Source organism: Lepidothrix coronata, unplaced genomic scaffold (assembly GCF_001604755.1).
Source record: "Lepidothrix coronata isolate B3197 unplaced genomic scaffold, Lepidothrix_coronata-1.0 Scaffold41, whole genome shotgun sequence".
NCBI lineage: Eukaryota > Metazoa > Chordata > Aves > Passeriformes > Pipridae > Lepidothrix > Lepidothrix coronata.
In genome coordinates this window covers 6,178,283-6,200,848 of record NW_016690221.1, presented here as the reverse complement: position 1 = coordinate 6,200,848, position 22,566 = coordinate 6,178,283, and the positions used below count along the sequence as shown (strand labels likewise).

General features: G+C 35.0%; 1 protein-coding gene across 3 annotated transcripts in view; it reads right to left on the bottom strand.

Annotated features, from left to right (window-relative positions):
* Positions 1-225: 225 nt before the first annotated feature.
* SNX29 (sorting nexin 29) overlaps positions 226-22,566 on the bottom strand; it is a 71,812-nt gene continuing 49,471 nt past the window's right edge. For 2 of the 3 annotated variants that reach the window (XM_017813468.1, XM_017813467.1), the window contains 3 exons: positions 16,963-17,103; positions 2,317-2,456; positions 226-1,077 (listed from right to left, as the gene is read on the bottom strand). In XM_017813468.1, coding sequence (XP_017668957.1) covers positions 849-1,077; positions 2,317-2,456; positions 16,963-17,103 — 510 coding nt within the window. In that variant the 3' untranslated portion in view covers positions 226-848. Of the gene's footprint in view, positions 2,457-16,962; positions 17,104-22,566 lie in introns of all 3 variants that reach the window. The other variant, XM_017813469.1, reaches the window with a different exon arrangement.

Sequence of the window (22,566 nt, the reverse complement as noted above, 5' to 3'; positions counted from 1 at the left end):
AAAACTGAAAAATATACAAACTGAGATTATAAGCAATAAAGACTGAGGAAAGAAAGGGCACATTAATGACAGTTCACAGCATTAAGATTCAAAACAAATTACATTTCCATGATTAACCACCAGCATTTGATACAATAATGAAAAGAAATGCCAGCAAACTGATTCATGTTATTGTACTGCAAACTGTTAACTGAGTTTCAAAATAAAAGCAATTTCATCCTTTATAACAGTGGCAGGCTATTTCAGACAGATCAATTAAAATGTTTTGCCTCATCAGATCTGTGCCTGATTGTACAGAATCACTGCACTTGGAAGGGAGAAATCCCCAAAGGAACAACCTCACAACAAAAATGTTCAGCAATATTCATTCTAGCATTAAATTATCAGTGGATTCAGTCTTAGAGACATTCATCTTATGTTCTGTTCATCATAATCATATTCTAAGACCAAAACCAGATCTTAAAAGTGATTAATTAAAACTGACCCCGTAATTTCTATCTATAGGAAGCCTAACCAGACATAACCTTTATGGGATTTTTCATTTTCACACTGAATTGTGGTCATTTCATTTTGCAGTCAGAAGAAACTCTTTAAGACCAGATAATTATTTTTATATTTTATATTTCATTGCTTCCTAATAGACAGATCTAATGCCCTAGAGACTTTTTATGCATATTAAGACTGTAATTTTCCCCCCAGACTGAGGTATCACTATTCCCTACAGCACAGTCCTATGACTAATATCTCAGTGTTTTGTAACTACTCTTTCATTGATAAAGATTCAATCAACTGTACATACATTTGTGCTGCAAAGGACAAATTAAATATACCAGTATTATTATATGTATTTACAGTGTTTCATAGTAAAGTACTATTAAACAAAATACTATTAAAACTAACAGAAGAATCGTAGGTATGGTACAAAGGTTACAACTGGTTAATGTAATATACACTTCAGAGTCCAACATGTTCAAGATCTCCTGTTGATGAAGCTCAAAATCCATTAAGGAAGGACAAAACTGGAGAAGTTGGCAATATGAAGTGGAACTGAAATGCATTTTCTTTTGGATGTCTTTTCTAAATCACCAACAGTGCCAGGTCATGGCAGAAAATAAAGGACAAAGTTCAAATAATAGCCTAGAAATGATGATACTTTCAGACAATGATAGAAGGAGCACATCTTAGAAAAGTTCTTTGTATTAATTTAATATTGCTGCTCTAGCTGCAGAAGAAGAGTCTGATCTCTCAGTAGAAAAATGCATTAAAAAGCCATTTTGTCTGCTGCTGTAGATGAGGTATATAGTTATTTTGCTCAACAGCTTAATTTTTCCAGAATCCCACTAGTATTCCCAGAGAGAATGCTGAAACATCTACTATATGAGAAAAAATTCTAAGGAAATAATTCACAGGTACAAAAAGAACCTCTTTGCCATATCACAGATTATTCTTGAATCCACTCTAGTGCATTGCTTCGTGCAATGTGTTGAGAATTATGAAACTGCAAAGTGCAAAAAATTGTGATGCTTGTTGCCAAAGATCCCTCCTGTTCTTATGTATGTGTTTACAAAGAGCCGATGTGTATAGTAAAATACTATTAAACCAAAATATTATGAAATTTAACACCACTTACAAAAACAAATTTTCATTAATATTATTTCTTAAATAGTTCTAAATATCATTTACAAATACATAAAGAACGATATTTAAAGCAGAAAGGGAAGATTTTACCAGATTATATCCCTTGTGTGATTGTGTATCTAAGGGTTTCTTTTGAGATTCTTAACAAATGACTGTGTTAAACTGTATCAGGACACAGTCAACTTTAACATTAATGAAATCAGAACATGAGTCAGCAGATTGTAAAATTCAGCTAGAAAGAGTTCAACAACTTGAATTTTTAATTTGGTCAGTAAGTACCTTAATAGTACTCTACCCTCAGTCCCCAAAATAAATTTAAAAACAATACAAAGCCCACACAAACAGAAGCAAAACAACACTAAAAAAAGACCAAATAAAAGAAAATGAAGACACCTAGTGTTTGAAGAGTGCAGGCAGATGCAGGTTTTGAAGTCACTGAGATATTTCTGAAAGCTTTACACTGGGATTTTTATTCAAAGTCACCATTTAAATAAACAAAAAATACTCCACATGCCATATATTCCTTTAAATATAAAAAAAGCACTTACAATTAGAACAGAAGACTTCTATTTAAAAAACCCCGCAGTTTTAAAGAGTTTGGAGATGTTGGCATTATATTTTAAATTATTTGTGATGAAAAAAGCTTAATATTTTCTTGAGTACTTGACAGATACTTACACAAAAAAGGGCATCAGCTGAATAAGTGTCTCTTTTTTGGGATTGGCTGTGAATTCTGGCACAGTTTGAATAATTTTGTTCATTACGTTCCTTAGGTAATTTTGTAGCTGCTTGCGTCGCTCTTCTACAAACTTTGCATCCTAAAAATAGAGAGGAAAAAACATAAATGGCACAAAGAACATCTTTTTCAATTCTATAATGTAACTGAACAGTCCCAATAAGCACAAAAATTCATCTTTTGATGATGTCTCTTTATTATGTCTATATAAGTATGTTGGCAAGAGGCAAAAAACCCTCGACTCTGTCCTCAGAAATAAAGGAAAATCAAGAATCCTGATAAAAACCTGTTTCACAAAAACGTCCACTGCCAGGATGCTGAATCCTCTCCTTGGCAGAACCTGTCTCCTGTGGACCATAAACCACTGCAATCTCAACGGGCAGTGCAGAGCAGCAGCACAGAGGCAGTGGCACAACAACTGATGCCATTTTTTGAGATCCAGAATTACCAGTCTCTGCAGGAGGAAATGTTGACTTACTCCCACAACTTCCTCACAACTCATATTTTTCAGTTGTTGGGTGCACAAACTCTAGAATGGATGAATAATTCTCCAGCACTTTCATTATTGTCAATAAATTAATATTTTGTGATGGAGTTTATATGATTGCTTTTTTAAATATTACAATCATAAGTCTCATTAAAATGTTTTACTGAAGTTTCTATAGCATTTTAGATGCCAGGATTTTATACTACATTGGCCCAAATAAATAGAATAATTCTATGAACTCCACATTCTGCTGAAGGACTTAAAAGTCTAAAAATCAAAATGTCATGCACCCTGTAACTCAAATCTAGTTTAAACTTTTTCCCTGTGAGGGATCCCAACAGTGAGCTGGGATATAAAGGTGACACATTTCCCACTAACTTATAAAACTGTAACAGGTTTACAGTGACATCAGGTGCTGGATGGTTTATGCTCTATGTCAGGAATGCAGGCTCTGTTCACCTGGTTTAAATGTCACAGAATGTTCTTTAGGCACGAAGTCAAACCTATTATTAGACAATTACAGCTCCCAAAGGTGACTATTATCTAGAAGATGTGCCTATCCAACCTGTATGATTTAAGTCAATAAGAGAAGACATCGAAACAAATTCTTGTTTCTTGAAAAAAAAATAAATAAAAAAAGACAACCCATCAACAAAACACCATAAATACATTTGACAACACTGAATAAATTCATTGTATGGAGAAGGCTGCCATGCATGGGATGCAAATCTGGAGATTATTGTTTCCTTAGATAGAGCAGACTGACATCATCAAAGCAGGGATGCTCCTTGGAATTCAGGAGGACTGATGTAGAGTTCCTAGAACATTCACTGACATTTTGTTCTGCTCTTGTCTCTCATTAGAAGTTACCAGGAACAGGAATATTTTTAAGAATAAGAAATTAGACATAATAGTAGGGACATAATAGAATAAGATATAAGAAATTGCTTCAAAATCTTAGGTAGTGCTTATGTTAACTTCACAAAATTAAAAAATATTCCAATTTTACTTTGTTTTCTACCTATGAACTTACACAGATGTCCAGTCCTGTTTCAACATTCCAGTTTCACGTTAAATAATCAGGATCTGAGTGAAAATAAAACCCCCCTATGTATTATGTGCCTTGCTAATTCTTTTTTATCAGTCACATTGTTTTTCAGCAGCCTACACACGCCACACACAAACTGTGTGGCAAGTGATTTGATTCTAGTGCTAATTGATTTACTGATGAAATGAAGAAATGAAGTCTGAAAACGCTTGGAAACTCCTGCTTTACTAAAAATCCAAAGCTGTGCTGTTGAAAGTTCGTGCAAAGCAACTCTGCAGAGTCCCTCACCCCGTCCTCCCCCAGCGAGGACAGTGACTGCTCAAACAGAACTGAGCACCAGCTTGTTCTGTGCCCCTGCACAGAGGGAGTCTGGACAAATGTGTGCAACAGAAGTCCAGACAAGCTGTTGGGAACGTTAAAGCAAAAATTCGAATACATGGTGACACATAATATTATCATAAAATGGAATGGCAATAATAAATAAAAGTGCTGTTCAGTACTAATTAACATCTGTGTTACTATTTTTCTTCTTTTCACTAAGATTTTTGTTCCTACTTGATTCTTCGAGTAGGCTCAAGGAATAGCCTTGTATTCCCATCTTTTCTCTCAAAGGATTTAAATTATCACACCATCCCCTTGGTAGGGACACTAATTTGCTACCACCAGCTGTGTGAGGCAGACAACAAGAAAGGAGATGTCCAGGAAGAAGAAGTCTGTGGAACAGCTTTGGTTCTGAAAGCTTTAACCACTTGAGCAGTGGTGATGTTTGGCACATGAGCCCGTTTCAGTTATGGAGTAATCCTCTCCCCAGGTCCCATATACATTATAATGTCCTATATACAAATAATAATACTATATTATACAGTCCTAGACTGTATAACAGAGGAAGAAGCACTGCTTTGCTCTACAAGCCAGTTCCCAGTGCAGACCCAGCCTCACCTTTGAGCCATTCCAAAGAATGGCCTCACCTCCGCTGCACTTCCTGTATTCTACTTTCATCTCTTCTGTCAATGATGTTTTCAAGCCCACAAGAACACCTCCATTTTTTTAAGTACTACATTCATCAGCACTTTTTGAGTTCTTAAGTTTGTTTGGTCGCAAATCCTCAATGACAGTATTTTCAGTGAAGTAATTTCAACTCTGTTAAAACCTGGTCTTAAGAGAAGCTGCATTCCCTTAGTATGACTTCTGTACTGCACATGTATTTGAATAAAAACATCTTTCACAGGCAGGATCTCTTTGTTATAGACATGGGAACAAAATGCTGAAAGTAGGTACTTTCTATCCCTTATGTTATTGTAAAGGATCGCCTTGACTATAAATAATAATGGCACAAAGGAGTTTTCTAATTAAGTCTGTCCGAACATGCTTAGGAAATGCATTTTTTGCTGTTTACAGCTGATTAAATTAGTGCTTATAATATAGCTATTTTTCTGCCATTTATTCAAGCGAAAGGCAGAACATCTCAGAAATTAAACTCAGCCTGAAAACAGTTAAAAATGTTCTGTTAGCCTGACATAAATTTGATCTCTAAAACAAACACCAAGCAATATTCCATGAAATTCTGTACTATGTACTAAAGCCCATTGTCCTCACCAGAAGTAATGTAAACCAAGGTCAAAATGATTCAGCTGTGGGTCTACACTTTATCATTAAGTGTGCATTTTGCAACAGCAGGTTGGGTACTCAGAGAAATGATTTTACCAGGCAGTTGTTACTGCCAAGCTGTTGCAGTAATAAAGAGTTTTTGTCACAATATAGTAAACAGAACAACTGGTAACAGAAAAACACAATTGGCTCAAAGCCTGGCCGATTTTTTCAGTCTCAAATAATAAAAAGGTAACTGTTACCCTCTTTTCATTGGGTCCAATTATCTACAGCAGAAATCTAGTTAGTATTTTATATTCCAACTCGTAAACAAACTCCTATTTTTATTTACAAGTAAAAAGTAAAGTGAAATATTTTGGTTTGTATTTGTATCAGTGAAACCTGCTCCATATTTTCAGTCCATGTCTTTGGTGACTGTATGAGGCTGTACCTGTCAATACAAGTCTACACTTGCATATCTACTCAGAAAACTGCAAAGCTCTTTCCCTAAGATTTAATTTACAGATTTAACATACACATTTATGTACACTTGATTTGAATGTACTTTGAGGACAAAGTAATTTTGTTAAATTACAAATACATATAACCTTACCTTTTCACATTATTAAAGGTTAGACTATATGGTTTCATTCTTGGAAAAACAAACACATATACAGAAAGATTAAGTAACACTACTTAGATAAACACAAACTTTTAAGATTTCACTGAAGAGAGATCCTGTTTACATGGTTAAAAAGAAGGCCTGCTCTCAAAAATACAAAGGAGTATTATTGCAAATCCTGAAACTAAAAATGTATAGAAGAACTGGAGTGGGTAAGGTGAATAAACAGCAAGCCTTGTCTCTAACAAGAACTTGTCTGGAATCATCCAGCCAGTCATTTACCAGTTGGGTTCTGAAACAAAGTGAAGATCTTTTCCTTGCCTCATAAATGCTTCTTTTTATTTGCAAGTTATATTTGACCTCCCTATTTGACTAAGAATCTCTTTCTCTGTTAGAAGAAAAGGGACCATATAGAGAGGAACTCTGTTATACATCTCTAGGCCATGTTGGCCACATTTACCACCAATTTATGCAGAGTAAACTTAACATACCGGTATTCACCTTCAATTTTCAGGCATATTTTCTGAAAAATAAAGCTACCACTGTTTCTGCACTCACTACTGTGAAAGTTATTTCCTAGCCCACAGATGAAGAGCACACACTTTTGATTGAGAATCCACAGAATTTCAGTTAACAAGCAAAACTGGTCCAGATTACAGAAGCAGTTACAGAACACATCTGGGAAAATACTTGTAATCTGAAATTCATGCTGTCCAAAATATTTTATGAAACTCTGTTTGACTGACAATATGCCAAGTTTGTCCTGCCCACAGCAAAATGCTAATATCAAATTACAAATCTCTAAAAACTGTAACATAGATAATGGAAATCTTGTAGACTCTCAGATATTAGAAGACAATGTCAAGCTATAAAACGAAGAAGCAGAGTCTAGAGGTACCATATTTTATGTTACGCTGTTTTGCAGTTCTTCATTGCAAGACAAGTTCATCCCAACTTGCAGTTTAAATTGTTTCACACAACTGCTGGTCTTTTATATACACTGTTAGTATGTAACAGATGGCAAAACACTGATATTCTTCATTATTAATGGGACAGCTCACTTAAGATGTTTCAAACATTTTCCAGGAGCTGTTGGAAGCGCTATGATTGCCATGGTTACCTGCCATGAGTTAGGGACAGATAAAACACTTTTAGATTCTGGGTTTGGTGCTGCTGCAATCAACATAAAACACACTGCTTCTGACGGTCTAACCATAACTTCTCATTTAACCCACCTCTGAAACAAAACCAAACAACAAAACAGCTAAGGGCTCAGTACAACTCAATTAAAATAAAAGGACATGTGGCTTTAGGACTTTAATTAATCAGTCTCTAATACTACACAATGCATCCCACCCTAAACAAAACTGACAATAGTGCTAGTCAAAGTTGAACCTGCAAATGCAGAAAAAAATTCAAGTTATTCTAGTGGAGCCTAATATTTTTCACCATCTTGGTCAACCAGTCTTAGCAAAACTATTGCATCAGTTTTTATCTATTTATGAGGCACAAAATCATTAACCTCAAAATGAAATCAGAAATGGGAGCTAATTAAATATTCAATTGTTGAATCATTCTCACTGGTTTGTGATTAAAAAATAGTTATATAGCAAGTATTATTTTTTACAGGCTAATTGATACCTTTGCAAATGTCACAGTAAAATAGGACTTGAATACACCTGTCCTCCAGTAAGTGCTGCATCATGGAACTTTTAGGAAGGTGCAGTTTGCAATACTAAATATACCAGACACTATCATATTAAATGAAAATTATCTCCAAATTATTGAAACTACATGATCTTAAAATTTCCATCATACTGGAATTGCCAGGTTCTGTATGGCAGAATCAGGCTGGCATTACACAACATAACAAGGGTATACAATAAATGAAATTTCCATTTTCCCCTTCCCAGTGTGTGATTTTTTTTGTTCATTTACTGTTCAGTGGAACAGAGGGAATTTAAGAGGATGAGGTACAAAGAAGAAATCAAGAAACTGTCAGTTTTGAAAAGAAATCTATTTTTCTTTAAACAGAGATTCACTACATAATTGTAATTATTAGTCTCTGTTTCTCTACTAAAATAGCTGATGCATTTCTATCTCCAACTCTGGGTTCATTTCAAAGATACCAGAAAAGCAAATAATGCTTTTTGATAAAGTAATTTGAAAAAGACATTGCTGCAAACCCATCCAGTGGCAGCCATTTAAGGGTGAGCTACAGTCCTGCCATGCCCTCAGTTTCACACAAATTTATGTGGAAAACTGCAATATTTTAATCAGCATTTCTAATCTTTTGAGACTTGAGGCATCTCCTGTAGCACATGCAGAGCTGCTCACATAACAGACAATCCCAGTCTGATAAATTCTTCTCCCCCTGTAACAGATCTCAATCAAACCATGTCCTGTACCTCTCTAAATTGGCTTGGGCATTTACAGAGTCCTGGAACCAAGCAGGTTTCTTAAGATACCTGGCATTTTCAAGCTAGCAATTTCTCATCCCTCCAAAAGACTAAACTTCCTCAAAATCCTCTTCAAGAAAACGTGTTAAAAATGAATGAACATGACAACAGAAAAAAACCCTGCTTGAGAATAAACCTAAAACTGATCCCTTTTTAGTGTTGTGCTTAATGCCACTGTTAGAAAAGAGCTCAGTTGGTAACGTTATGCTAACAGAATCCAGGGTCATCTAAATATTTTGTTATTTAAAGACATATATGCCAACCATGCGTTGATTTGTCAACTGGTCAGGAACCAACTGTTCTTTAAAAAGCATCAATAACAAACTGCAGCCCATTGCAAGACCCCCAGGGCTTATCCTTTGTTCAGCTGTTGAACAGGGAAATCCTGGTTCTGTTTTCTCCTCAGATGAAGCATTATCAGCCTACTCTATAACTTTATTCAGGAGATTCTGCAAACTACAACAGTTCAGGAAATTGAGATCCATTTTCTCAATAGCCTATATTACAGTAATAACTATCAACAATATTAGTTAAAATGTGTCTCAGTTCAGTGCTTCCCCACAACACTGCAGTTTTCTTTCTTAATTTCTTTCTTTAATCAGATTTGAAAATGCCCTGAAGACCAATAAAGACAGACTCTGACTTTAAAACAACAAAAAAACCCCTCAAAAGCCTTTAGAAACATGGTACATACCGTGCTTACAGTGTACAAGCTTATCTTATATAGTAGGCTTACAGTGATGCTTCCCCTTAAAAAAATCTAATACTAAAATAAAAACTTTATTCTCATGTAAAAACTAGATTCTTCTTTAATAGAAATTTTATTTATATGCACTCCAGTAGGACAAATCTGTTTTCTAAAGTAAAAATTGAATGAATGGGGAATATTGATATTAAGTGCCCATTATTTATTGTGCCTTCATGCAAAGATATTTTACTTGGTACAATGAAAAAATCCAGATTTTTCATGCAGGAAGTGCCTCCAGCATTTCACACAGTCTGAAGTATTCAATAGTTTTCTTTTTAAAATATTAACACTGAATATCTTTAGTACTAGCAATTACCCAAAAAGCTGTAGAGCAAGTAAGATGAAAATTTGCCAATATTTATAAAACAATACATTTCGGGAGGGAGGAGGGGTGTAAAATCAAGCATATTGACAGGCACAGAAAGAGAAAAATGTGGGTAAAATTTCAAATCCAGAAAAAGAAAGGTTTTACTTTTATTTTTGTAATCAGGTGTCCCTGCTAAGGTCTCTCTGAAAGGAAGTTTATTAATCCAAGTAACTTGGTAATTTAGCATCACCATCACAATAAGAAATAAATTTAGAAAATTATTTTTATATTTTCATTTTATACCAGGAGGCTACTAGAATATCTAAATGACGCATGAGTTGTTATAAAACTGCCATATTTTTATCTAGCAGTTGTCCAAGCAGCATGTAAATGACTTTCTTTTTTTTCCCCATAATGTCATGATGTAAAGCAACACCATCTGAACTGTTTCTATGGGCTCTAGATTCAATAATTTCTTAGGATAAATTGCTTCTCTTAATTATAGCATTACAAGACAGCAAGAATAAAAAAAACCTCAAAAGGCAAAGTTTCGTTTTGTAGACCCTAAACAGTCTGTATTCCTTCTTCCTAAACTTCAGCAGCAATTAGCAGCAAATTTTTGTAAATTGAAATGAAAAAGACTTAATTCACTATTTCCTTGAAATGGTGCAATTGAGCACCAAACGAACAGATTAATTCAGTGAGACATTCTGAAAGAGATGGAGAAGTAAGAGGTGGTGAACTGTTTACCTTTTAAATTAAACCACTGAAAATGAAATATGCTGCTCTGCACTGTGCTGGATTTAACCTCCATGCTGAGCTCCAGGTAACCCAGACATTTCACACCACACAATGAGAAGCGTTTGCTATAAAGTATTTGTCATATAAGAGCCAACCATTTCCTGCTGACTTATTTCTCTTCTCTTAGATAGCGATATGACAAAAAAATGGAAATGAAGAAGAACTGAATGCTCTTTTCTTAGGGCTGTATACATAAAATATCAACTGCACTCTCATGCAGTAGAAAACCCACAGGATCTGGATTCACAATCTGAAATATTCTGTATTCCCCCTTAGTGTGCAGGTGATGGTGTCAGTAAAGAGATGTGCTGTGATTAGAGAACTTAATGGTTATGCAAAGTGTGAAATTATTCTTACTTCTATTTGTATGGTAGTTCAATTAAGTTACATACTTGAAAACTAGATGGTATTTGTTTAATCCCAACAGCTATTTAAAGTTCATGCTTCTTTGAGAACTGAACTTTCCAGCTATGAAGTAACATGGTGAATTCAGAGGAAAAAGTTTCTTTTGAGGCTTTAGAGTGCCATAAAAACAGTGTTATAGAATTAACACATAGAGCTATATAGATAAGATTCATCTGAGTTCCTTTCCTGATTTGAACACAATACAAATGGAACCCTTTCTTTTCTTTTTACCCACATTATAGCACAAATGTATCTGTCAAATTTATATTAGCTACAGTTTTTCCTAAAGCCCACAAGGCCAAAGAGTGTATGAAAATAACTCAATACACTAGTTAAGTCCACTAAGAGGGCTGAAAATGAAAATCTACTCACTTTGAAAATCAAGAATAATACAGAATTTAAGCTTCTATATTACATCATCAAAAAATTAAGAAAGCATTAATTAATGCAATCTTTAAATTCAAATTTTTAATACATAACCAAAGGATTTATATTTCCAAAGCTTTTCTCCTTTATTAATATTCTAATGCTGAAACATCAGAGTCATAATTTTCTACCATTTCTACTTGAAGACATGGGATATCAAAGCTTAGCACTAAGAAACATTATTTAACCCACTGTCCCAAGTGCATTAGCTGCAAGTTTTACTTTCTTCTCGGAGCCCTGTGCCAGTATGACTCTGACAAACTAATCTGATGAAAGATAGTTTCTATGAGCTACTAAAGCCCATAAAGTACAAAAGCACATATATCTGTACTTCCAATTTCAATGCAAGTCAAGCACCTACCTAAATTTTAGGACGTCCCGAAGTGCTTTGCTGAACCAGGACACAAACAAACCCAAATCTAAAAGGAAGTTACTTCCTTCCCTAAGATTCTTTCACCATTATCCTCTTTCACTATTCCATATTTCTTCTGTTGTCTATGTACTAGTTAAACAGGAATTGTTATATTTCCTATTTTAAAACATATTTTACATGGAAGGGGTGTGTGTTCCTTAAAAAACCTTGATCCTCTCATGATTTTTCTCCTTTGATCCTTTTCCAAAAGGACTTTAGTTCCCTCTAAACTTTGATCCTTTTCCAAAAGGACTTTAGTTCCCTGGTCTAAAAAGCAGATTTAGGAGGGTTCTCATCTCTGAATAGACAGGTCCTGCTGGCTGAAAATGGCACCTCAACTTTTTACAGAGAGGAAATACATGACAGGGGTTGCACATCAATGACAGCAGTGAAACCCTCAAGAGCAGAGATATCACCACTCCAGCTCTAATTTGAATGGCTTCAAATTACTTCACATAGACACACACACACACAGAGCCTGATAATTCTTTACATGACAAACTTCTAAAAAACAATAAACATTATAAGCATAACAGCAAGATACGTTGTATTTGTAATAAAATCTTTACCTTCTATACCTTTTAATTCTAAAATAGTTATCCTGCACACTGTCTTAAACTCTTCACTCTCTTCAGCAAGAGGCCAACAGACCAAACACTGACAAAACACAGCTATGCTGTTGGGAACAAAATGCCAGGGAATCCATCCTGCAAAGGCAGCATTTCCACTGACATAAATGGGAGAAAGACAGAGCTGCTGGGGAATAGAAGTTGCAGAATTAAAGGATACATTCCAGAAGCCAACTTCATATATATCCTAAATGCTGTCTGATGTTGCATATGCACACACATTTATACATGTATACACAAATAGATACCAGTCTAAATATATGAGCATAATGTTTGAACTTTTAATATAATATGCACTTTTAAAAAAGTACAATAAATAATCTACAATTTAGCTTAGTCACTGACAGGTGAGAGGGACACATTTATTTTATTGAACTAACATTTGGCTACAGATACAGCTCACAGACTTGAGTTGCATGGGCAAAAAATGATGAATTATGTTGCTCTCAACATTTTCTCCCAGACAGAAAACTTATTTTAGGTTTCTGTATTGTTCTTCCAATGCAGCTGAGGAGTCACAACAAAGTCACTCTTCTGATCTCAGAAAAGTGCTGTGTATTCTTTCCATATGGGGTATCCAATGTTTTAAAGGAAAGCAAAGGATATCATGCAGTCAAGTCAGCACTCAGTGGAAAGGTACCTGACTCAATTTCTACTCACTTAGACAATCCCTGAATTCACCTCTTCAGTGGAAGTACAGAACCATTTCTATTTTGATATGTCCTCTACTGGGACAATACTCTTGCAAGAAGATCCTTAATTAGATCGTTACTGGCTACTATAATCTGCCCAGTGCAGAAGTAGCAATGGAGATTTTAAGGATGCTGCAATATTCCAAAAAATTAGAATAATAAGTCCAGTAAATAAGTATTATTACTTAACCAACAATCTGAAAGTGAGATACCAACACAGCACCAACAAAGGTTCGGAATCTAAATGTAAGGGCTTGTCTTAAATGAAAAAAATTAAGCAATATTTCTGTGCAAGAACATTCAGGGAACCCTTTGCAACCAAGTGTTATGTCTGTACAGAGCTTCTCTTTGTGAGCTTCACACAACTGGGCACACTCCAGACTTGGAAACGAGCCTGTCCTTTGGGCACTCCTGACAGGAAGGCAGGAGTCACAAGGACTTAAATTGAGACAATGGAAGGATGAGTTCAAAAGATCCAAAGTACCTGAAGGCTTGCTAAAAGGCAAAAATCTATTTCATGCAAGAAAGATCATAGTTTGAAATAACAAATCTTGGTATATACAGCTACATATAAAATACTGAGCAAATCACAATCCAGGCTGGTACATGGGGAGCATTTTTTAAATTACAAAATTGAACAGTTCAAGTGTTAAAAATACTCTTGAAATTTGTCAGTTTTAAATAAAATTATCTGCAGTTTAAAAAAGAAGTACAAAATATATCATGAGTATATGACATTTCTCTTATACACACAATGCAAAGAGAACAAATATATTTCTTGGTTTTGCTCAAACAGAGCATCAATAAACTGAAGTAAGAATACTGATTCTTGCTAGGATTACTTATAAGGATTTTGACAACTATTTCCTACCAGCACCAAAATATCTTTAGTAGAAGATATACAGCATGGGGATTAGTATATATGAAAATTAATACCTGGAATCTTACAAGCATTATTATTATATTTTCCTGTGGCTCTAACTTGGTTCAAAGCAACATTTATAAATCAAATTATTTTCTTCATTGCTTTATGTTGGTTCTAACTTACTAAGTTCAAATGTTAAACTAATACACTGAAAATGAGGTTACCAACCTGAAAGGCAAATACACTCTTTGTGTACTCTTCTTTGTAATTGAAAAAAAGTTACTTGTCCAAAGCAGTATTCCTTCCTCTTCTCAGTTAATTTTCAACTAATTGGTTTTCTGTATATTAAATTTATGTTTCCTAAAGCATTAAAGCTAGTTTCTAATGCTATATATTTAATTTGTTGAAAGATCACGAACATGAACTCTTAAGATAAAAACTGAAGGCAAACAAATGAAAGGTAAAAATACATTTAAAACATCATAATTAGAATGAATATATTACATTCTCAAAATATTGGTTTATAATTGTTAAATATTTTCAAATTCCACCGTATATATGTAATAATACTTGATTTTCTGACTTTTTACAATCCTAATTCAGCTGAAATTCTGCTTTCCTTTTGTATTTTCCCAACATCAAACTCTGCAACTTTGCATTTGAACCTGATCTGCCCTGACTTCTACTGCAGTAACCAGGAAAACTGTGCACGAAAATTAATACTTCCCCATATGATTTTCTACATTATCTCTTCTAGTCAAACTCCCTTCTCAGAGCTCCAATATTTTGCATAGCAAAACACTGGACAGTGTTTGGTCACTCTGCAGGAGCGATTCTAGGTCATTCTGCAGAATATGGTGTCCTCTTGTGGTCTTGGAGGTTCCCCAAAAGTGAGATGTGTCACTGAACATCAAATTTAGAGCTGGCATCAATTACAGCAGGAGTTTCCAATGGCACTAACATTTAGAATCACCTTCATCAGCCTCACGGTACCAAAGAGTGAAGACATGCAATGAATAACAGCATTCAGGTACAGACCTGAAGGATATAAAAGCACCCACACCACCTTCCAAAAACTGCAAAAGAGTGATTTTCAGCTATTTACACACGGAGGACAATTTTTTTACCAATATGTTATTTGGGCATCTAATAACACTGAGGATCTGTAAAGGATATGAAAACCGTAGATTGACGTAAGAGACACTTTTGTTAGCAGAATTCAGCTACTGAAACTGCTCTTCAGGCACTGATTCAAGACTGTAGTGATTAATCTAGGAACAGGAAGACAGCTCCAATTCTATCAGAAACAGTGTAACTAATATCAGAGAGAAAAAATACCTAGTGAAATCCAAGTGCATATCTAAAAGGGAACGTGCTTTGGTAGCCACTGAAGTTAAAAAAGCAGCATGAAAAAAGTAGTATTGGCAATATCTCTTCTAATGTTTATTGCCAAACATTTGCACGTGTAACATCCTGCACAAACTCCTCATCCAGAATTCCATGACAGACACACACCCATATGAATTAATTAATTTTACACTGATATTTTTAAACTTTCCTTTTAAACCTTCAACCTGCTCTGCCATGGAAGGGAAGGCCGTCTCCAGGCCATTAATCCATCTCAGTCAGTAATTTTCCAAGGAGTTACTGCACGAAATGATACAATATTTCTGAAGGCAACACATACTGTGACATGTACAGAAAACAGCACCACTAAAAGACAAAGAAATTCCTACACAATGTGCTGTGCAAATAAGCTCTTGTGTGACAAACTGAGGAAAAAGCTCTTGCAAAGCTGATGTGAAAGCGTCACACTCTGACTCCTAAGATATTTACAGCAGGTAGCCAGAAGTACAATCACTAATAAACTAAATATTAGCTTATAATCACTAAACTAACACACAGAAGTATAATCACAACTCTCTCATGTCTCATCATAGCAGTCTTTCAGGAGTCCAATGGATGGCACCCCTTTCTTACTGTAAAAAGATACTTTTTCTGAGACCTGATATGAGAGAAAGTGGGTTTGTGCAGGATTAAGGTAGAACTTTGGCTCAAAGCTGAAGCACTAAAAGAATAAGCAATGTAAATTTTTTAATGAGTTGCTCAACTGATAATTTTGTATGCATCAACCGTGCAACTGAATTTGTAACTCAATTAGTATTTAAAGTAATTAAGGATGAAAGACTATCAAAAAAAAGGCTTAAAAGGCGGCTTTTGTAATTTACTGAAGTGGCTGATACTCCATCACTTCAAAAAAGGAGAATTAGTTATGTAACAAAGAAGAAAATACATTGTTTCTATTACAAAACCATCCACTAAAAATTAAATGAAAAATGCATGAGCTTCTAACAGATGAAAAAAAAACCCAGAAAAGATCTCATAAGTATTTTCATTTCCCAGGTTCGCAGGCAATGAACAACCACATTAACAGTGGACTTTATGCCAAGCAAACAGAACTGCAGGTTTTACTGATTCATTTTAATATACTTACATCACCACCACTTATTCCAGATGATGTGCATTACTGCCCTTTCACAGCACCTGCTCATTTCTGGAGTACACGTGGGAAACCATTGGAGTCAGATCAGTTACTACCTTTAAACCCTCACAGTCCAATTCATTGACATCCCAAAGTGAGTAAGGTATTTATAATTTTTTTTCTAGTTGTTTTTGAAATTTTGTATTGTCTCACACAAATTAGAAAAGATGATTTTTCTAACACAAAATTGCAACAGAAACATTTAATTAATTACTCACCACTGTTAATTGCTGCCATTTAAAAAAAAAAAAATGTAGTAGAGACTTCATTTTACATATGGAGCTGTCCAGCACAGTTTTTGAGGTTCTGTGCATTTGTTTATTGTGTATGTCATGAATATTTCATTTAATAGAACCAGTTTTCTTTTCAGTAAGTGGAAAAATCATTGCATTACCTACACCAGTGAACCTGCACCTGGAAAGGGAAAAGTCTGTATAAAAATAGCAGGTACTGTCTAGCAGGTGTAAAAACATTTATGAGTCACCTCTTTTATTTGTGTATGAATGAGAGAGGTTTTTTCCCCCAGCTTTTACTGATACTGTGAGTTCTTTCAAGTACCTTGTTTCCAATGGCCTTTTTAGGTGGAAAGTTAAAAGTCCTCACTTGCTGGTATTTACTCTGTAATTTATGATGCAAGCTTCTGAACTCCGCATATCTTCGATAAACATTCCATTCATCATCCTTTATCCTGATATAAACCTGCAAAATACAGACATGGAAGGAAACAGTGTAAAGACAAACCCTGAGATGATGCATCTCCTCACTCCTCAAAGCCTCATGTGATGCAACAGCACTAGAAATCCCAGGATCATGGAGCCCCAGGTACAGCTCTGACTGTGCCTTTGCTGTTCCTATTGCACAGGTCATTACCCTTGTTTTCTCTCTTTTTCCCTTTCTTTTTCTTTCTTTCTCTTATTTTAATCAAGACAAACACAGCTTGCTTATTTGAACATGACTCTGGGGCAACCATGGCAGCACTTTTTGTTACCATGGTTTCCAGCATATTCTGCTACCCAGTGACCAAAGGAAAAAAATAATTTAATACCACTATAAAATTGATTTCTGTGTCCTCAACACAGTTCTTCAACTTTGTAAATTAGCTTTGTAGCATCAGAATTTCAAAACATAATTTCATCCCAAGTATGAAACTTAATTTACTTCCTAACAAAATTACATCGAAAACTAAACTAGAAATTTTATTGTTTGGAAAATAAACACAGTTCATTCTTTCTGCTTGTATAGGACATTAAGTATAATTTAACACAGCTGTAGTTTTTGTGATACTGCTTTTGTTTGCCACTCATTATTTCATGAGCATATTACCAATTACATGCTAAATATTCACATTCTCTGGGAAAATTTCACGGAGAAGTGAAATATACTTCCAGAAAACTGAGTTTTCACTCTTTTCTAGGGGAATAACCTTTCCTCTACAGGAATGAACCTACAGTTTAAAAGAATGCTGAAACAGCACATCAGAAACTCTAAACCAAGCATCAGAACTCAAGATCCAGAGTGACCTTTTCCTCAGCTGCTTTCTAGAACCTGTCACTTATCCCTTCTGGTGTGTGTGCCAATAATCTCAGTATTCTGCACCAGGAATGAAGCTGAAATGGTCCCGATGACACTGCCTTGCCCTGCTGCTCCACAAACCCCCAGGAATTCATTAGTAAGCTGTAAGACAAGGATCAGGAGAACCCTCATGTGAAAAAGCAACCCCGAGGAGTGGGCAGTAACAACGGTATTTTTGGGGATACTCAGAGAAAATGAACTTTGGATTTTGATGTGGCCGATTTCAGCAGTGAATCGCAGCTTTTCCTGGAGACTGAAACATTAACATGGTCCTTCTCCTCTACATTTGACAAGTCCTTAGAAAAAAATTATACTTTACAAAGAACTTGTGGTATTTCAGAGATCAAGGGATGTCAAGTGAATGTCTCCTCCCACAAAAGCAGCTCATGCAGCCTTCCTTTGGTTTGGTCTTTATCAAGTCCTTTTATTCCTGCAGACACCTCGTTTTTCAAATTTATAGGAGGCTTCTGCCCTTGCAACAAAATGCAATATATCATGCAGACATCATTCTGCCAAATTAGACTATTTCAGTGTAGAAAATACTAATACATTTTCTACAGGAATACTGCAATTCCAAAAAAGAAATACTACAATTCCAAAATTAGCACATCTAAGAATTCAAAAGATTCAGAGCATTGTGTGAATTACAAATGCAGATGTAAACAAAAATTCAACTGGTTTTGGTAACAAGAATTCAGACAGTGTAATGATGGAACCACAATAGTAAGTCTGCAAGAAGTATTCAGATTTCTTTTCCACTTTGAAAATAAGGCCAGGATAATTAAACTCCTACAGGACCATCTGTTTGAACAATTAAGTACATCTTTCAAAGCAAATGAAGGGATATATGAGATGCAAGTATTTTGCATAATTCTTATAAAATTTATTTAATGTAGTAAAAACTATATTAAATATATCTAACCCCTCTCCCTGCCTGTTCTCACTTCCACCAGTACCTTGTTTGGAATTTTGTATATATTCCCAAGATCCATGATTCAATTTCCCTAGGGGGGGCGGGGACAATTAAAAAAAAAACCTTCAATTATTTTTAACTAAGTCATTTAATATGGAAACCTTAATTTAACTAAGCAGTTATCTTTGCACATGTGATTTGGTGAATCATGCAGTTCAACATTACCTGTTAAGCTGTAACCCCTAGTTAACTAATTAAGCAATCTGGTACACTGTAATTGAAATTTTTAAGGACTGCAAAACCATAGATTAATTTCTTAGATAAAACCACTAGAAAATTTCTTACTGTTCTTCTATGTACACAGATATTGATTTCATTTAAGCAGTAAGAAATGAAAATGCAACATTTGGAGCCCTGTGCCATATTGAATTTATTGACAATCATATAATAGAGTATGAAAGATATATTAAAGTTCATGATGCAGTACAGATCTAAACCTTCGTTATCAAAGAAGGGAATGCTATTCCCTTGCCAAGGTATTGCAAGACAATGCAAATTCAGTTGGGAAATCAAACAAAGCAAATACTAAATATAAAATTATTTGGATAAACTTATCCTAGTGTAGTCATTTAAGGCACATAGTTATCCCCTTTTACCTCAAATACAGATCATACCAGCACAGGAAGATCAGGGAAGGATTACTTTTGCAGACAAAATTTTGAAATAATGCTAAATCAAGCAACTTGAGATGCGTGGTTTGAAATTGTGTCAAAAGTCATTAGGTCTTTTCCCATCATCTTCAAGGCATCCACAATTTCATTCACAGTCTTTTGATTGGAAATGAGTGAAATCTGTAGTTGCCAACAGATACTTTTGTGTCTTTTTGTCCCAAATTATCTCACTGTACCCCAGAGCAACACCACCTTTTGCTACAGCAAATACTTTTACAAATTACACATAATTACAGAACAGTATTTTAAGATCATGTTACAGAACGTTTAAAGGACTACTCTTAGTCCTTATTCTCTGATCAATTTTAAAAAAATCAATTCTAAATCATTACAATTCTTTTCTAATGCCCGTGTTTTCCTGATATTATTCACTTCCTAACCTAGTTAAGTAATTTTCAAGGTAATGAGAAGTTACAGACTCAATCAAAATCACTGCTAGAATGCTTATTTGTTTGTAGACAAAAGATTTTATTTTAATATTCTCTTGAATATCAAAAAATTAGTTAAGTAGCTTCTGCTGTTAATTTTGGAGCACTTTCCATTTAGGTCTCCCATGTAAAGATTGATTGGTAACCTTTCTGTAGCTATGATTTACAGCAGCTCCAAGGAAAATTTCAGTTAATAAGTATGTATAATGAATTAGTCTGTTATTTTCTCATCACAAAAACATCTGAAGTCAAAGATTTGGAGAGCAATAGCAATAACAGTTGCAATTTAATATTGTGTTTATCAGCCAACTATCAGCTAACTTAATATTACTGAAATGCCCAAAATCTTCTGAGACTCAATTTGAAAGCACTGGTTTACTGATTGCATACTGAAATGAAAACTCCTACTCCCATGGTCCTGCTTTTTGAGCCAAAAGTTTCTTTAGTAAGTTAAGAAATCTTTTAAGCAGTTCTGAGTCCAAAATGTTGTTAACAAGTCCTGGTAACAGACTAGTAACAGTTGACACAGTTTCTTGCCACTTATGTATAAAAGCCTGAGGAAAATAAAGGACAAATGCCAAAATTCCAACTTGCTCCATTCCAGCGTATACAGACCAAATGCCTGCAACCAACAGGTCTGCAGGAGTCCAATGTGGGTGCTTTTCTTTTTGATGTAAAAATATAGGTTGGTATATTGAGGGTTCACTTTTGTGTCCCTCTCAATGCAGTGAGTAGCAAGAGACACTGACTGGGATATTAAAGACCTTCTTCTCTTGCAATGACATTCATGGTTATAGAAATTGCAGATTAGGCATCAAGAAGGATCTCCCCTAAATGAAGTTACTCCTGAATCTTCCCTGCAAATATGGGGAAGTTCCTGGTAGGATGATCTGAATACATAAAAAGAAATGAATTCTTGCCAGAGAACTCTTTATGTGAGATCCACAAATACAGAAGTGCTGAAGTTAAAGTCCTTGTGAGTCCATGAGGCAAGAAAAATGTCAGAAAGGGAAGGAACAATGCTAAGGGAAGGTGAGTAGTGAAACTCTACTAAACCACATACAAAATTCAGTGGCACAAGATGGAAGAGAACTTGTGACAATTCAGCAGCAGAACACTTCAAAGGACATAAAGAACACTGAGAATGTTTGTAAAGAACAAGTCCTAGGCTGGACAAGGTCATAGCTGCCTCAAAAGCATGGGAAAAAAATGATGGGCAGCATAAGGAATGCAAAGGAGACTGATCTACACTAAAGAAGCTACTGTGACCTTCACCACCTCAGTGAGCATTACCAGGGGATAAAAAAAGGGTGAGAGAAAAAAGCTACTCTTTCTATAGTACTGTATGTCTAACTTCCTTTCCCTCACTAATAAAAGAGAGTTTTCTGGAGGTCCTCTTGTTTGTTACATACTTTCAAATCAATGCCCAAGCATCTGACAACAAAAAGAAAAAGTAGCAACTGGTTTGGTAGAGACAACCCAATCAGCATGAATACAAAAACATGACATGCACATTGACACCTTTATTTTTCACTGTTAACTCAGCTAAGCTTGACTAGTGAATGTTTTCTTTACATTTGCTTTTAAATAACACTCTAAAATTTGGAGTACCATTGATCCATAGTTTTACCTTTTTACTAATAAAGTTTTTTTTAACTCTGAAAACTCTGACTCAACTTTAATGTACATCTTAATTATTCAGGAACACTAAATTAAAGAGTTTTGACCAAAGTTCACTATTTAGAAATAATTGTTTTCAGTGGATTGGAACTATCCTTTTTTGACTCTCAGGAAAGCACATTATAAAATAGGAGTGACAATCTATTTAGGAGGTTTCTATCAGAATTATATATATCTGCACTCAAAACACAGAGAAGAAGTAAAAGGTATGAATCCAAAGGGGAAGTATATCGCAGAAAAAGGAAGAACTGATTTCATTTCTTGACTTTACTTCAGGAGAATGGGATTCTGTTTAGAATATAAATTCAAGCTCAGTTCTCCAAAGTTACCTCTGAAGTGTGAGAAATGAATACAAATGCAAGTTATATTTTGACACAGCTGCAGGACTGTATTTATGGTTAAGTTCCCCCTTTGAAAATGATCCAATTTAAGAATTTCTGCATAATGAAAAACAAATGGAACAATGAAACTTTTCAGCTGTGATATGAGCAGCTTTTTGTGTGCCATAGAGACATACCAGGAATTAAAGTGAATAAGCTTTTATCTCAATATGACCATTTTATCTACTTGCACAAAGACTGCAAATACTAGAATACATTTTGTTATGTTAAATCTTTAAGGTTTTGTTATTTAGTTCAGAAAAATGAACAATACAGTGTCAAATATATGACACAGTGCACATCAAAGCACGAGCCTTAAAAACAGCCAATATTGCTCTACTAAACAGAAAATTGTCATGCATTTTAGGCTTCTCCACCCAATTACACACGTGCAGAGTGATGTTCACTGGGCTTCTGCAGTCCCAGTTCTGCTTCTGCTCCCCAGAACAGCACTACAG